Source organism: Colossoma macropomum, unplaced genomic scaffold (genome assembly GCF_904425465.1).
Source record: "Colossoma macropomum unplaced genomic scaffold, Colossoma_macropomum, whole genome shotgun sequence".
Lineage (NCBI taxonomy): Eukaryota > Metazoa > Chordata > Actinopteri > Characiformes > Serrasalmidae > Colossoma > Colossoma macropomum.
In genome coordinates, this window is record NW_023494803.1 from 1,680,027 (window position 1) to 1,698,836 (window position 18,810).

At 40.1% G+C, this 18,810-nt stretch overlaps 1 protein-coding gene across 1 annotated transcript in view; it reads right to left on the bottom strand.

Moving 5' to 3' along the window:
- Positions 1–18,810, bottom strand: part of ush2a (Usher syndrome 2A (autosomal recessive, mild)) — a 399,698-nt gene that overhangs the window by 268,053 nt on the left and 112,835 nt on the right. Inside the window, exons 21-25 of the mRNA XM_036594065.1 lie at positions 13,122–13,252; positions 5,569–5,695; positions 3,120–3,221; positions 2,291–2,479; positions 1,431–1,561 (exon numbers count right to left, since the gene is read on the bottom strand). Coding sequence (XP_036449958.1) covers positions 1,431–1,561; positions 2,291–2,479; positions 3,120–3,221; positions 5,569–5,695; positions 13,122–13,252 — 680 coding nt within the window. The remainder of the gene's footprint in view (positions 1–1,430; positions 1,562–2,290; positions 2,480–3,119; positions 3,222–5,568; positions 5,696–13,121; positions 13,253–18,810) is intronic.

Consider the following 18,810-nt stretch of genomic DNA (forward strand, 5'->3'; position numbering starts at 1 on the left):
ACCGAACCCTGTCCCTTCTTGTTGTGCGGTGACAGCACTACCCACTGTGCCACCGTGCCGCCCGAGATTGCATCAATTTTTCAGAATTTCTGCAAAATTAAGTTGATAAGATGTACACCAAGTTCTTCAGAGTGGTCTGATGTGAAATCCTCCATTCTAGAAACTTCCCAATTTAGAATTGTTCACTGAGGAGCCAGACATCTACAGTATCTCTAGTTATTACATGGAATTGTTATGAATGCACTGCCCGATGCCTGACACGTTGTTTTATGACAGTTCTGAGACCAGCTTTTGACCTAAAAATGTATGTTTTAAAATCCATCCATGGCAGAGAGGAATATGTAAGGTGTTGTAAGCCAAATAGTACCCATCAAAGACTTTTTAGCTTTACCACTATTATACCATTATTTCCTATACGAACTCAGAAGACACTGATTAAATGATCATCTTGGTTAGCAAATTAAATGGCTATATTTGTTCTGCAGACATCAAGACTCCATATCCATTGTAATGAATGTGAGCTTCTCTACATCATTTCACATCAAAACACACAAAACATTACATCTCAATGATTGAATTATGCAGAAATTTTGAAACTTGGTGGAATTCCCCCTTCAAGGATGAGAGTAGTTGTTTCAAATAAAAAAAATGTATTGCCTTTAAATAAAATAGAAACCAAAGCACAAAGAGCCCGAAGTATTAACTGGGTGCATTTCACACGTGTACCATGTATGAAACTCCCACATAAGCCTAAACATGCAGTTTATAGGTCGTGGAAAAACACAAAAGGCACTTCACTCGATCATGCCTATGCATTTGAGGGAGGGCCATACAAAATGGGAGAGAATCACACAAAATGGGTGGAGATATTATACGTGTGGCTGGTTAAATATTCTGTTAGATTCACTAAAGTTTGAGCTTGATTTGAACTTGATTTTGCATTTATTTTCCTCCCTTTTAAAACTGGGTGAAAATCTGCATTCGAATCACAAAAGCTGTGCTGTTAAGACAGTTTTAACAATGTTTGTTTAGACAACGGCAGCTGACACAGCAACTAGACAGCACCTCAAACACGCGCTGAAAGAATTTTCAGCAACATTAAAATCTTGATATACATACATAAGAAGACACAAAGCAAGACATGCTGTGCTGCGGCAGCAGTATGTGTGTGAGGTCTGTGTCTCCTGTAAAGTGTTCCGGGTGAAGAGAATCTTCTCAATCACTTCAATTTCATGTCCTGTTTCGTCTCCATCTTGTTAACAGTTCCATGATTTCACTGCGTTTTTAGACTATGTGCCTTATGAGCGTGCTGTTAGTGGGCAGGGCTACGCTTAAATTCAGGTCCATGATGGGCTTGGTCAATTCATCAATATATGATGTCACTATTATACCAACTATAATTAACTATTTATTACACAAACTAAACTCACCAAAATGTAATCCTCCCCACTGGCGTCGTAGGCAAACAGCAGCAGCGCATTAAGTTGATCCGTTTTGAACTCAAACGATATTTCAAAATTATCTCCACCGGTGAACACCTCTGGTTTCAGTCTGAGGAACCCTGAGAAACAGGAAAATGTATGTATTTAAATGTATGATTCAATTATACATATTTTATCGTATTGGTGCTTATTGGTACAATAAGCAGTTAGTGCATCAATTGTTTATAGCACCCGCTTTATAGAGTCGTGTCCGTCTTTTCTCTCAATTCTCACTGAAAAACTACCTTGATGTGGGATAATTTCAGGTCATCTTTGACTGTGTCATGTTTGGGAACGACTTGGGTTGGAAATTGTGTCAGGATTAAACTATCTAGTATAGTATTTTAAGAACTGTGAGAAACGAACTGTAATATGGACACAATGCCACAAAGTCAGCTGTTATAACATCATCTCTCCCTAGAAACTGTTATGACACAACCTGAAGTCAACCAAAGCCCTGAAAAACAGGAAAATGTATGTGAATGTATGATTGAGTAAATCTAATATAATACTAGGATCTAATCTGAAGTGGTTATTTTGACCAATTTGGTGGATTATATGACCGCCTGGACTCCAGGATGGATGGCCAGGATGCTCACAGCATATCATAAAGCATTTATTCATGGGTTAGACCCTCATTTGTGTTTATTATGGCCTGCTGTCATATCAGTATTCCAATAACACTGCAATAACAATTAACAAACAACACATTGTGCAGCAATACTGTACAGAGGATACAGCAAAAGTGCCATAGCTATAAACAAAGAATCACAGACGGAGCTAAAATCTATATGGTCCAGGTGCAGTACCATGTCCCAGGAAGTAGGCTCCATGCTCAGAGTCGGCGGGACAGCCCTCCCAGCCACCATACGTCTCGTGCTCCTCCAGGGCCGAGTCCCAGTCTAACGGCTCCCAAACAGCCACAGGGCTACTAGCCCTCTGGACCAGTACGTCCTTCACGCAACCTGCAAAACCTTGTCGCACCAGTCTGGCTGGACCTGCACATACACAGCCAGTTACGTACAGTGGAGTTATGCCATTAAATCTTGAATTTAAACAGAAAAATCTGAATTTGAATGTTATCATTTTGAATCTGTATCATAGCATCTGAAACAGAACTGAATTTCTAGGTTCGTAAGAGAGCAATAAAAAATCTTAAACTGAATTTTACGTACAACCCGAATGCCTGAAATTCAATTTCTAAGGAAGCATTTCAGGCCAATATGTCTTTGGGAGCGACTTGGTTTAGAAATTTTGTCAGGATTAAAATATCCAGATTAGTATTTTAAGGACTGAGTGTGAAACAAACTAATATGGACACAATGCCACAAACTCAGCTGTCACAGCATGCCGTCTTATTTCACCCCAGAAAGTGTTAGGACACCACAACCTTATGTCCACCAAAATGTGTGTCATTTGACAATATCAACTTGACACTAAAGCTGACCAAAAAACACAAGTAATGCCTGTTGGAATAAGCTTTTATAAATGTTTATGTAGGTTTATGTCAGTTGTCAGGCTTATATAATGGCCATGCAGCCTTATTTGCTTGACCTACAACAAAGTGTTACCCAAATTTCTAATGCCATGAATCTAACTTCATACAAGAAGCTGTGCTGATCTGAACCACTGTGTTACCAGCGTCTTGTCGGTGAACGGTGAAATTCTCTGGAAGGCCTCCAAAGTAAACGCCAGTGTTTTGCCCAATGATGGTACTTCCACTGGTTGCTGATGCCGAGCCTGTTCAAAAGATCAAACAGAGAACAAACAAACAAAAATATAGTGAATAGAGTATAATATAATGTACAATGGAAAACACAGAAATATAGAAATAACTGTCTGTGGTAAATGACCATGTGCTACATAAGCACCAGACAGAAATTAGGTCGAAAACTGATGGAGTATTCCTTTAAATTAATTAGTACTGGCGGAGTTGCATAATACAAGCTGACACCGTCTGCAGTGTCAAAAGTAGATTTGAGTTTATAGATTTAAGTATCACTATTAATCACAAGATGACTGGAGATGTTCTTTGAGGAGGTGTAAATAAAGATAACCGTGTTGGCGTGCAGAGTTGGGATGTACAATACATACATTATCAGGACAGAATAAATAAATATTTGTAAATTTGATTTGTTAATAGTGGTGTATATTTATGTTTTCACACTGGGTTTAATATCACTAAAGGCAGCTTAAATACAGAAATTCACAATGTGTAAGACAGTCAAGCATCATATTCTTTACTCTGTATGTTGCAGCTTTACAGTGAACCCTCAGTTAATATTGCAATACTTAAATCTAACCTAGAAAGGAAGAGTTTCCTCTCTTTCAATTATGCACACAAAACCTGATTAAGTGCTAATAGCTCCCCCTGGTGGAGAGCGTAAGGCACAAGGATTTTAGGTGTATGTATTTAACCTACCGCTGGTTGGCCTACGTTTTGCTTTCTAAAACAGTGCAGTTTTCCTGTCTGCCTTGTGTTAAAGTCATCTTGTTAAAATTAAATAACTTCAAAAAGACAAGAAATCAAAAAGCAATGAAAAAAATTTTCAACATTACTTAAAAATATTAACAGGGAATCTGTTCTGTGTACAGTAATAAATGTGTAGTAAAGTAAGCATCACAATCCTGATGATGTGAAAGTACTGTGATATACACTATATGGCCAAACTATGCGGACACCTGACCATAACACTACCACACAGTTGCAAGCACATAACTGAATAAAATGTCTTTGTATGCTGTAACACTAACATTACCCTTACCTGGAACTAAACCCTGAAAAACAGCCCTAGACCCCAGACCAACCAGTAGGCAGCGCTTTCCTGGCATCCGCCAAAGCCAGAATCATCTTTCAGACTGTCAGATAGTGAAGCTGATTCATGACTCCAGAGAACCTTCCACTGCTTCAAAGTCCAGTGGCGGCGCTTTACACCACTCCAGTCGACGCTTGGCATTGCTCATAGTGATCATAGGCTTATGTGCAGCTGCTCGGCCATTGAAACCCACTCCATGAAGCTCCTGATGCACAATTCTTGTGCTAATGTTGCTTCCAGGGGTAGTTTGGTAGTTTGTGGTAGTAGTGAACAATGCAACAGAGGACAGCTACACACTACATGCTTCAGCACACGGCGGCCCCACACTGTGAGCTTGCAAGGTCTACCACTTCATGGCTGAGCTGTTGTGACTCCTGGAACACTTTCATTTCACAAAAATACACTTACAGTTGGCCGGGGCAGATATATTAGGGCAGATCTAGTAGGGCAGATTTAACCAAGAGACTTGTGGCAAAGGTGGCAGTGGGCAGTGCCACGTTTAAAGTCACTGGGGTTTCCATTCTACTACCAATGCTTGTCTTTGAGATTGCATGGCTACATCTGTTAGCAATGTGTGTACCTGAAATCAATAATTAGGAGGGGCGTCCACATACTTATGGCCATATAGTGTGCACTGGCAGGGAAGAAGTGTTGAGACTTTGGGATGGCTTTTAAAATTTAGCCTTAGATTTGAGATATTGTAAAAGAAGCGTGTTTGACTAAGTGGAAAAACTGCATCAACCCTAACAAGAAACGCACAAACCAAAGCATGCATGAATACACTTTTTTTTTTTTTCTGAAAATGTGGTGGTTTATTATTCAAGACTAAAAGAAGACTATCTGTGCAGTCTGCAATAAATGCCAAATATTCAATGGCTTCTGGTAGTCGACAGGAGATAATGTCATAACCTTAATAGAGTCACAGGCAGACAGAGCAAGACACACACACACACACACACACACACTCAGTCTAGCGCGAGTGGGTGCTCAGTGCGATGATTCGGAAAGCACCGCTCTTCTCTGCCAGTCTTAATTGAAATGCAAGTTCAGGAGAGGGAGCAGCTCCTGTAGTCTAATTATTCTAATCACACAATGAATGGCAAAGATTAACCTTGATAATGCCTCTGCTTGGAAATCTGCAGAAGCCAGGGCTTTAGAGGCATTGATGAGGAGGAGTGTAAGGAGCTGGCCTATGAATATGATAGGTGTGTGTGTGTGTGTGTGTGTGTGTGTGTGTGTGCACGTGTGTGTATGTATGTGTGTGCCATTACCACTGTATTGATCATCCACAATGATTGTTCCCACGGCCTGCTTCCTGGTAGCGATCAGGCGGTGCCACTGGTTGTCGTTATACCTCCTCCCTCCATCGTTTTGTGGACTGAGGGCCACAGCTGAGGCCTAACATCAAACACTTGAGGTTAATCGCACACCAATCGCCCCGCCGCTGCCAACACCGCTACACAACGGGCCCTAAGCTTTCTGGAGCTTAGTCCATTAGAGCAAGACCCCCCAGTCTTCCCCAAAGTCAGTGTAGCATATTAAGTATTAAGGCCGGACTGAAACACACCGTTCACTCTCCAGCCTATCCAGTCCAAAATGTGTAACCTAAACCAGTGAAAACTGACCATTACGCTGTTTTGCTGATGTCATGAAAAATCAACACATTTACATGTATCCACCTTTCGGCCTACAACAGTTTAGCTCCGCCCATTCATGCAGAAGTTATAAGCAATGTTTCGGCCTAGACTGCTTTTTGAGTAAGGCACAATACAGGACAGCCAATCAGAACAGAACTAATTTACATATATCAGTTTTAAAGGCACAGTAGCAAAACATCCTGTTTAATTCTATGCGATAAAGCAAGGTGGGAAAGCGGAAATGTAAAAATGAATTATGGCTGTTTTTGGTTCATAAAACCACAAACGTTATAAGTGGATCGTAGAAGAAAAACATGAAACGCAAGAAAAATGTAGGATATGGGCCCTTTAAATTATTTTAATGTTTAGGGAAAAAACGTTACCTGACTCTTAATTTTACTGTACAGGTAAACCATTTACCTTTTACATGCAAAGCACCCCATGGAACTGGCTTGTAACTCATTCACTCATTCACTTGTGTTTAGCAGGCAAAGATTTCTCCACAAGAGGGTGCTGTTAGCAGTTAAATAGCTTTCGATGCTTCATAAGATCAGAGCTTCGAATCAATGACTCCTGTTGGATATGCAGGGCAGTCGTGGGCTGGAGGTTAGGGAACCAGCCTTGTGACCGGAAGGTCGCCCGGTTCGATCTCCTGACCCGACAGTACGTGACTGAGGTGCCCTTGAGCAAGACACCTAACCCCCAACTGCTCCCCTGGCGCTGCGGATAGGGCTGCCCACCACTCCGGGCAGGTGTGCTCACTGCCCCCTAGTGTGTGTGTTCACTAGTGCATATGTGGTGTTTCACTGCATGGATGGGTTAAAATGCAGGGGTGATATTTCCCCATTGTAGGACTGATAAGGGTCACTTAATCTTAACACGTTTAAATGCTGATACGTTTTGACTTTCACTCAAGTATAGTTTTGGCTCAATTAGATTTCCACATCTAATTGAGTAAGATTTTGATCCAGTCCCTGTATTTTCACCCATGTATAGTTTCTCTGTGCTTTATCCACCCCTTGTCTTATTAAAGGTAAGGTTTGGACATATTTAAATTATTTTTAAGTTTTTATTATTTAAATTGTCAGCTTAGCAGTCTCTTTAAAGACTATCATTCATGCATGAAAGCTCGTGATGAACAGTTTAACTCACATCAGAGGTACCTGTTCATTGCAGCAGCATTATAAAACTGGTGCCTGATTGGAAAGCTTACTGATAAATCCACAAAACCTCGAAATCGGTCTACAATATTGTCCAATCAACATATCAGACGGGCTGTAGTAAGTGATCAGTACCTCTGCTTTGAAAACTGATGGTAACACCTTTACCCTTGGCCCAAAGTTGCTAGGTCGAACCTTCCAATGAATTCCACTGACACAGGAGCAGCTTTTTTGGTGGACAGCAACTTCCCCGTTTTCTTCCCAGCAACTTCTCCCTCCCTGAGGCACGCAGTGAATTCTGCCTGGAGATTGGACGCTCCATACGGGCTGTAAATTAGACGCTCTGGCATCATCGGCATTAAGATGGGGGTTATTATCTCGCTAAAATATGACATCACTCCGGCTGGCACTTTTAGCGGCCCTGGTGTAGCGCTCCGCAGTGAACACAGCGAGACACAAAGTATCGCGTCTCTGCCTGGTGATGAAGATTTAATGATGGAATCAATATATGTATGGATGCCAGGAGCTGCGATATGTTTACTGCAGAAAGAAGAGGGCTTTAGGTATCAGCCTGGGGAGGCGCAACACGCTGTCTTTGTACCCTTTATACCCCTATTCTCTGAATGGAAGCCTTCAAAAGGGCTTTCTGACTATCAGAGATCAATTCTGTCACTATGCCAAGAAGCTCTTCCGAGGGGAACTTGTTCTCAGGTCACAGTTACTGTTTCGATGCTCAGCACTGGACGTATAGGGTGGAGATGTTCCAAACAGAGGACCTGAGTCCTCTTTATCTCTGACAGTGAAAAAGAACGTTTTATTTTTAAGGAGAAGGAGACAAACGACCTGAACTTCAAACTTCACATATTTAGCTAACTGCACTGAAGCTGACGTTTAAGTTCAGAGGTGTAGTGTGTATTCAAATGTGCTTTCACTGCCTAAAATAGTACTGATTGTCCACAAAAACATCCCGAACACTCAATTCTGGTGGATATTTTCACATTTCTGCCATTCACAGGGAGATCAACGCCCAGACTTTCCTTGGTGTTAAGGGGAACCAACCTCCATGGGGCCCTTCGTCATGACAAAAATGTGGAACTGTCAAAAGCAGTACGCTGTATTTGTGTTAAAGAGGCACTAAGGCCAAAGTAAAAAACTATGGCTACATCTTTGAGAAGGGTCTGCCTGCAGACATGCACTCTTAGCCTGACATGCACCGCCAGCCTACTGATGACGTCAGCGCCGCTCTGCCACCACAGTGTTTATGTCAGTTTTATGAGGAACAACAGTGAAACACGCACTGGTGGGCAACAAGAGCTACACTGACTGCATATTTACGTTGTCATACTGATAATAAGGTAATTAAATATGGAAACTTTCAAAATAAAACCTTCCACGATGATCAGACATGAGTGTCGGGTTTCTTCACAGAAAAAAACAAAAAGGCTACTGAAACTCATGAAAGCCCAGCTGAAGGCGAAGAACCGCTTATCAAAACTGTAATATTGATTAAAATAGAACTTATTCTAGATGGTTGTGACAGCGTACAGTCAACGCAGTACCGATTACTTTCGCTGTCCCGTCAACGTCGTCGCAACTTCCTAGAAAGTTGTCAGACAACGCTGTCATAACTTTCTGAGGAATTACATTTCAATGTCACAACGTCACTGTGTTTGCAGGGCCGTTAGGAATAAAACCTGATGGTTTTGCTTCCTAACAGGAATTGGCTTGATGAAACATTAGGAAATGATCAAATGTATGTGGAATTAGTCCCAAAACAGCTGATTAAACAATCAGAATCCTTTACACTGTGATATCAACCTATCAGCGACTACTGGACACCACCAGGAACCAACAGACACTTTTAATGGGTTCTATGATTTTTTGAACAGGGAGGTTCGTTAGATGTAACTCTCTAACCGTGTTATGGACGAAAAATGGATTAAGTGATGATGTCACTAAGCAGAAGCAGCCAAAAGTTGCCGTTGCCGTTGGGCTGCTTCTGCTGTTGTGGCAGAGAGTGCATGTGCACATGACGTTACTGGAGCTGAGAGCGCATCTGTCTGAGAGCGCAGGTCTGCAGACTCTATTGACATCTTTTGTAAAAAAAAAATGCCTAGTAGCCTCCAGGGTGAGATTTTTCAGTTTATTGTCTAGGAAAACTCTCCTCTGATCTTGAAGGCAGGAGGAACTTTCAAAAAACTATGAGTGGACACTCATCTTAACAAACTACCGGTTGGCTACGAAGCCGAATATCATGTTTGTATTTATTAGCCTCTCCATCAGTGCATTTCCTCCTCGCTATGGGGGGTTCCAAAGGGTTGTATGATGTATTTGTGCAATGCATCCTGAGTACTGTAGTGAGAGAACACTGATGGGTGAAAATGCTGGGCTACCGCACATTAGATAACACAAGAAAATATAGGTTTTGGGCAAAATGGCTCTTTAACTCTTTAGGACACGATTTTTGCATATCCTCTTAAATTTACCTTTAAAGGCACTTAAATATAACATGATACCCATATATCTCATATTAAAATGCTCCATTATCTTTGTTGCTACTTTGCAAACCGCTCCAGCAACTTCAGCAGCTGTAAACTTTTTGCACGCCATTTCACATCACTGTCAACTGAATGAAGAATGAACAGTTTCCGATGTGATTGGTCAGTCCTTAGTGTCCATTAGCCAGAGAAAATGCAGACAGACACAAAAATCCACCAATTCCGCACGTTGAGAGGGAGATGATGTGTAGAGAAGGAAACACTGGAGGCCACACATCACACACATTAGTGTTGAGGTCACATTAGTGTGGGGGGGTCTGGCCTGCCACCTCTGCTGCAAAAAATCCTAGCAAAAACACAGCCTCATAACTTTCCTGCGATAACACGGAATTGAAAGGGCAACTCTACAGATTCAGGAACCGTATTTCTGTGCTGTATTTTGCAAAGATATAGAAACATCGAGTCTGACGCGCAGGCATTCTTGTCTACCCCAGAGTAAAAACACCTGCAAAACAGGCCAAGATCTACAGATGTCATCACTCATTTCCCAGCCTCTATATTTTTAGTTTACTTCCCACGAATGTGACTAATAAGGTGAACAAGTAATAAAAGTCGATGATAGATTACCAGCAGCCTCGTGCACAGCTGCCACAATACAGCTGGAGTAAAAGCGACAGCTATGACAAGCTCTCGGGTTTGTATTTGAGCTAACGATGCGCCGCCACACCCACTAAAAGGCCTGCAAAAAGGACACCTGTCATCTGCAACAATCAACAGTAACATGTACTCACCACTGAGCTACAGTATGAACTTTGTCCACAGCTATTCCACCAAACCACTGATCGAATAAGTCTCTCAAATCACCTAAAGCTACTTTCTTGTCCCTGTCTGTGTATATGCAGCCAGAATCCGCTTTTCATTTAAAAACACCCTGGCTCCCTTTTTAGAGACACTAATGGCCATACTAACAAGGCCATCAGTTTTTGTGGTTCAAATATCAAGTTGTAAACAGCTGTCCAGGCCTGGGAAACTACATGTTTACCACATCTTGTTGGCAAACAAACCAAATCTTTTTTCTCTTGAGTTAATGTGAAAAACAGTGTCTGAACTGGTCTCACTGAACAGATTTTATGCATCGAGCACCTCTGACAAAAACTGAAGGGCATTCCTGAAACCTTCATTTGGAAGAATGAACGTGAGCTAATAGCATTTCAGTAACTAGCATGCTTCACTTGTGTTATGGATGGTACTCTGGACATTAACCTCTTATTCACCAGGGTATATTTTGGTTTGTCCATCTGAATTCACATGACCAAATCGTAAGGCAGATTATTCAGTAACTGCATGAAATAAATGTAAATTTTTATTTTATTTATTTATTTTTTGTAAAAACTCCCCTCAAATTAACAGAACATGTGTTTTATGATCACACATATTGCTATATGCTTACAATTTACTGCTGAAAGCCAAAAATCTTAGACGCTCTTTGTATTATTTTATAAAAATAATTTTTACAGAGCAGATCACTGAAGAGACGCCATCTGTTTATAGTTTATAGCCCAGATTTGTGGAAAAATGGATCGACTTTCAGTAGAAAAATAAACTGTGAGTTCAGCTTCTTTTATTATAAGGGTTTAAAATGACATCACCCATCTATTTGACTGGAAAGAAGACAGTTACAGCTCTCATACGACCCCCACCTTTAGAATGTAGCTTATGAAATATGAAAGTTATGAAGAATATGACGAAGAGCGTTTTGGAACCACCGGTGGTCCCAAGGAGTTTAAGAGGTTAAAGGAGAATGCACTAGAGGCATATAGGGTGGGTTTTAGAGGGGGGCTGTATCCTTGTTTGTGGTGGATTTTGCCACAATCCAGCACCAAAGGTTTCACAGGTTGTCCACAAACCTGTATTCTTGTTACAAGATAAAGCCTGGCTCTGCTAGACTAGTTCTGGCCTAGATCAAAAATTATATTAGCTATTCACAGCATCAAAACTTATGATGCACTTAGTCTTGCGTGAGGAAAACTCATCTGATCTCATTGTTGTCCAGGATCTCTTTTTTTTATTTTTTTGCTATAGGTCTACGGCTATTAGTATAAATGTCTGTACATGACCAACAAAATTACATGGGCTTAATTTATTTGGCTATTTTTAATTATTACTACATTTTAATCAGTGTACAACGAGCAAAATACACCATGATACCTTCAGTACGTCCCTTCTGAACTTCTGAACTGAGTCCGCTGTAGCTATGACTAACATAATCCTGCTCTAAAACATTAATTTCAACATTTTTATCTTACTTTCACTCCATCATTCTTTCTTAAGCTTCATTTAGGCTTTAGTTAACGCTTGGTGACGGAATAAGTGGCATCAGTGTAGAACCCAGCATGCTCTTGGTTAATAGCCCTTGAATTTGTTTAAGACAGAATGCACGCTTTCAGTGGTGTTAATTCTGCTAATCATGCCTCTGGGCCTCGGAGAAGCTTTCTTCACTGTGTGCTTTCCACCCTCCAGTATCTTCGAGTTCCTCAATAAGGAGACGATGGAGGGGAGAAAAAAAACTGGCATCATTTGCGACAGCTTTTACAGGAACCAAATATTCTTTCATGAGACAGCGTTTTATAAACTGCTCATTAATTTCATCATTAGAAAGAGTGTGTGGGGAAGCATACCAGTTTCCTGTGTCACGGCCAATTAGCGTCCCATGGTGCTAATCCCATTAGAATTGTTGAATTCGTTAATGGGGGAACTAATGGGCACGCTATCAGGGGACATTAATTGGGCATGACACCACTTTTAGTTATAATTATCAAACTACCCCCCGACAAAATATGTTTATGAATGCAAAACTGGCGAGAATCGGCGGCGGTGGATATTGGTGGGGAGAGATCGGCGGTGGTCCCGTGGACACTAATGCAGAAATCATCTTTCATGATGGCTTTCATCATCAGAGCGACACACTCGAGCCGGCGAGGTGGCATTGCGCTGTGACATAATTAGCATGCTACTGCTGTTGCCTTACCAGTGACTGCGGGTAACGAGTTAATTGGCCTCCAATTCAAACATTGTTTTAGTTTGAAAGTTCTCCGCAGCAAAAAAGGCAGTAGACAGAGTTTCATGGGATCAAAAACTAATTATTTCCCTCTTAAAAAACAATATTGGTTTTGGGTTTCACAAGGGAATCAAAAATGTTTGCCACACTAGCTTTCTACCCTTATATTGACCCATTTAAGCAGTAGTATCAGAACCAGCTACATTCAAGCTAAAATTCCTCCATTACAAGAACAGAAGGGCTGAGCTTGTACCAGATATCAAAATAGAATCAAATAATCTGAACACTGAGTACGACGGGAAACATTCTGAAGCAGTCTGGAGGGAATTTACACAAACATTCAACCCAATTTGACTCTTAAATCAAACTATTACCCATCATTCAATTCTAAATTTACCATGGGCCATATATCCACGCTTCTTTGCCAGGTCAAGGGGCATTTGGACAGGCTTCGGGTTTTGATGGTCATACCTGAGGGTCGAATAGAAAGTAGGGTCTTCCGCTGCGCATTTGCAGAACCACATACTCCTCCTGCTCTCCAGGGGACAGAGCACACAGGATGAGGCCGTCCTCTGCCCGTGTGCGGAAACTCAGCTGAAGACCTGCACAGAGACATCACACAAGCACAGCTATTAAAAGCCATCCTTTAGTGCTTCACCAGTGGCCAGTTTATGACCATAAAGAAGCCTCCTGGCTGGAAATTTCTGCTTGGTGTACCTCTCTCCACCTTGCGGTGACCGCAGAGTGACCAAAAGCAGTCACTGAAAGAAGTACTTGAGTAAGAGTAAGAAAGTATCCAGTGAAGAGACTATTCAAGTAATGAGTTACTTCACAGGACTCATGCAGAGCCCCCATACACAAACGCAATAGTTACCAGATGAAAGTAAAAGGCAACAGCTAAATCTTAACAATATGATTGGCCAACTGAACAATAACAAACAATTTTAAAGTACCAAATAACAAACACCAGTGTGAGAAGAGTGAATGTTTTCTTTGCGCAGATAAAACAGACCTCAGGACAGAAAAAAAACAAGCTCTTGCGAATCGTGTGGACCTGAATTTTTCATTGAATTGTACACACCTTTATTTTGGTTAATTTTCTATACCTGCAACCGTCCAACCCTCAGATATTATTGTTTAAAAAGGAGTTAAATTCCTGTATTCTTCTTTTTTGGTGGGCCTAATCTCTTCCTGGCTCCCTATAACACGAACACTGATATGACTTGGTTTAGGTAGTTTGTGTGTAAAACATATTTTGAATATGAGGCCACACACAGGCAATCTCCTCAATCAGTCTCTTCCACAGAAACAACCACCATTCTGTTCTGTTCTGTGGTGGAATTAAAAGTTCAACGTTACAACTTACTAATACAATATACTTCATACTTGAGTATAAAGTTTCATATATGACCCTAAGAAGAACAATTTACTCTAAATGTTTCCTAAGTAAATGTAACAGTAAATGTAGCACATTTCTACCTATATATCCTATATATCATCTATAAACCAAGTGACACTGATGTGTGTAAAACTCCAGCAATTGCACTGTGGTGTAGGTAGGTGTATGTTCACTTTGTTGGCGTACAGACAATACACTGTTAGAAATAAAGGTTCTTTACATTTTTCGTTCATCAAGGTACAAACAGTGTAAATGTTCCCTCAAAGCTCCAACAGTGGTTTTAAGGTCTGATTGTGAACCTTAAATAAGTTTCTCCAGGTGAAAAGTTCGTATTTGTACCTTTTCATAACTGAATGTTTTAAACAGAACAGTAAAATAAAAGCCTGGAGACGAGACGGGGTGTGTGGAGTCAGTACAGCTTAGAACATATCATTTCAGTGGATTATGGTTCAGTTATGTTCCCTGACTAAAGGTACTGAGATGGAGCCTTGAGGGTTCCACCCCAGTGACGAGGGGAACTGACCCAGAGACAGTTTAGTACCTTTATTTCTCAGAGTGTTGCCAATCTTTAACCATATGTAATTTTGTTATTAATTTTCCAGTCTTATCAGTGTTGAGTTTCTAACAACAGAACCGCTCTTGGCTTTGTATTTAGAGGTGGTGAACCACTCCTGACCTAGCGGTCACAGTGATGTGTGTGTTGAGAACGGTTCACCATTCAAATTATATGTAATTAACAGTGGTCTAGTCATCAAAAACTGACCAACAATCAATGGAGTAGAAGGTGGCTGGCAAATTGTGCATGACAAGAGATTTGCAACAGTCTGTAATTGTACATAAGGTGTTGGGCCAACAAGAACAGCTTCACTGTGACTCTGCATAGACTGTACAAGTCTCTGGAACTTTACTGAAAAGCTGGAACACCATTATCCAAAAGATATTTCCTTTTCTGTGTTCATGATGGTGATGGTGAGAATCACATCAGTCCAAAATATATTCCACTGTTGTTCAGCTGGGTGGAGATCTACACATCTCTGTAGACCAATGCTTATGGTTTTTGCACCACTGAACTCTCAAATGTGCATTAGTCGTTTTAACGAGGGCTTATGCTCTGTAACCCTAACATAATATCCCTTTCTATGTAGCTGTGGATAGAGTGTTCTTGCTGACACAGTCTGATCATGTCCTGCACTGAAATTCTAAGTCACCAGTTGCTGTTTTTCTTCACATGCATTTTCAATCACAATCTCCAACTCTATTTAATGTGCTGAGATGGACCCTTGAGGGTCCCACCACAGTGACAAGAGGGGAACTGACCCAGAGACAGTTTAAGACCTTTTTTCTGAGAGTGTATTGAAACACTGTGACTGAAGCTCCTTCTATCTGAGCTCCCAAAATTACCCCTCTTTAAAATGTCACTTCCTTTTTCCTTTTGCCATCTTGATCCAAAATCAAGGTCAACTGGGTTTGCTCAGTATGTTTATATATATTTATAAATATTTACCATTATCGTATTATTATTTTTTCCACTTATTTTTCCAGGTTTTTCCTTCCATTTATCACCTGTATGTATATAGTGGACTTATAAAGCACTGCTTAGAAGAACAAAGCAGGTTTTTCTAACGAATGGAATGTGTAAATACAGATCTACTTGACACAATGGACACTTTGACATGGGAATACGATACACTAAAGATCCAGAAGTGTCAGGAAGAGAGAGTTGATGAGAGCAAGCCCGCATTCAGAACACCGAGCGGTCCCACAGCGTTCCAGATGATCTGATCTCCGCAGACTCTCTTCTCACAGAAGTGCTTTCTTTACATTCCCTTCAGCTCCGCTGTTAATAAAACCCTCCACCATCTGACCTTAAATCAGACATAAAAACACCTTTGAAGTAATATCCCTCTTCATTGCAGTTAATTAATATGTTGAGGGCTCCGAGTCCAAATGCTCTCAAATACAGACTATACAGATTAAACAGATTCTACTTAATCTATCATTCACTCTCAAGTGGATTGAAGTAGTTGCAAGTCTGACTGACCTCATGTAAAAGCATCAGGATATTTCTTTGGGCTTCAGATCGACACGGCTGATAGGATTACGCCTTTGGTCCACAAAACTCATGAAACTTGCTTCACTTTCATGAAGCATGGCAAGAAATGGATGAATTGACAGTATATGCAGAGGAGAAAATGCAGTTTTATGGACAGGGCTAAAAAATTCAGATTCAAATCTACCAGCAGGGCTAATAAACTATATATAGTATACTGAGACAGTAAGTAAAATGTAAATAAAAACAGAATGCAGTGATTTGTGAACTCCTTCTGACCTTTATTTAAATAAAAAACAAGGTATTTAATATTTTACCTTTTGAATTCCATTATTTTTTGCAAACATATGCTCATTCTGAAAGAGATGTCTGCAAGATTTTCCAAAAAGGCTGGGACCTGGGCAATTTCAGACTAGGAACCTTGTAAAAGGTTCCAAAAAAATTTAAACAGGTGATGTAGTCATGCTTGGGTGTAAACTTAGCATCCAGGAATGGCCTAGTCCTTTATGAGCTAGGATGGGTCAAGGCTCGACACTTTGTAAAAAAAAAAAATGTAAACAGTTGAAGAACAACATTCCTCAACGAGCATTTCGTCGCTGTCCAATAAAAAAAAACAAGTATCTCCAAAATAGTAACTTTACAGGAGAAAGCAAAAACCTTCTTTACTTTCAATGTAAATTAATAGAAAACGTTTTCATTCTAAGCAATTTTGGACCATTTCTATTCGTCCAATCATCATGAAATTTTCACACAATGTAAAGGACAGCTGCTGAGCTCAAACAATGCAGAAAAGTAAAAATCGCAAAAAATGGAGATACACGTTTTTAATTGGATTTAAATTTAGAATAAGCAATTATATTATATTATACATATATATATATATATATATATATATATATATATATATATATATATATATATATATATATATATATATATATATATGAAGAAGGCCAGTTATATATCTATTTTTGGACTGTTTTCAACTTGATACAGATCAAACAGGATTTGTCAAATTACTGCTGTCTGTTTTTATTTTACTTACTGTCCCAACTTCTTTGGAATTGAGTTTGAAGTAGTGAGATTATGTTGCTATATATACACACACACCATATATTAAAATGTGCTGTTTAACAATAATGAGACATTGGTAAAGATTATTTAAAACAAATTACTTTGGTCAATTTACATAAACACTTTAATTCAGTAGAACACCTACAGAAAACACATCTGGAAGTAAGACTGCTCACAATGCACACATCAGGTAATAATAGGCCTGGAATCACTGATCAATTTAACAATAATTATAATTATTATGACAATAACAGTCATGATATTAAATTTATATTTTTTTCCCTTTCCATTTTGTATGCATCAGTGTTCTGCACTCCAATGCACTCCATGATCCAAAACTCCAGTCCTGTTTTTTTACAGTACACATGTACAGTAGTATTTTTCTTACCTAATGATAGTTATTTACGTCTTTTACAGATGACAATTTTAACACTTAAGCTTGCATTTTTTATGAAACAGCAAGAAGATGCTGAAGGAGAAAAACAGATCAATCGTACAAAACAGCAACAAAGTTATCATTCTTCATTTAGACAGTGCAGGACAAATTTATCCTTACTGAGATCCACTTATGACATCTTTATGGTTTCAGGAGCTAAAAAAATTCACATGACCATCTCATAGAATTTAACAGGCTTTTTTCGTTACTGTTACTTTAAGATTGATGTATATATGTAAGCTCTTTTCCGACTGTCTGGCCTGTATCGTCCCTCCGTCAAAAAGCTGTCCAGACTGAAACACTCCCTGTAACTTCAGAGTGAATGAGCGGAGTGAATGGCTGAACTCAGGCAGATGTATGAAAAATAGTTTTCAGTGATGGTACAAAAACAGTGAATTCAAAACTGTTTTTTTTTTAATGTTTAGTTTCCATATATGGACTGAGGAGTGAGCGGTGTGTTTTGAAACTTTTCTAATGTCTCGGTAGCTAAATTTTCCATTCCACCTTAAATAGTTCAGCAGCTCTGAAGTGCCAGAATGTAACTGCTGCTCCATTTAAGGTGGAACGGGAAAATTCGAAAGAGAAGTTGGTGAAAAAAAAGACTTCAGCTTCATATCACTGAAGAATTAGGAGTGGGCGATAATAAATAATTGCCCCCCTCTTTGAAGTCATATGATGCCCTAAATGTAACTAAAGCCCAGCAGTGAGGAGCTGAACTTTACCCTCCTCTGCTGTCACTGCAGACTGGCAGGGTCGCCTACAGAGCAGCGCTGGTAGCTGTTAATGAAGTGATGCTCTTTTTATTTGAGGGTCCCATTTCAGAGGGAAGATTTCAACCACTACCCTGTAACTCAGTTCCAAGGGGTTAGGGTGACACTCAAAAACAAGGGGTAGGGGTGAAAAGAAGAAATGGGACTGGGCCTTAATGCTACACCAAATTCCGTTTTCCACGATATCGGCCCACTACACTAAAATGAAAGTGAAATACTGCGGCTGCATGGCTCTTAAACCAGAACTGGAGTTTCATATCACAGATCGGACCACAAAGCGCTCACATATACGAAAAGAAAAAAATCGAAAGTTCCACTAACTGATTTCATGACCATCCAAAAGTAGTTCCAGCCCTAAGCCAGTACGACTTATAAATGCAGACAGTATATACAAAGCAGGAGCTGTTTAAGATCCCTCCGGCAGAAACGGA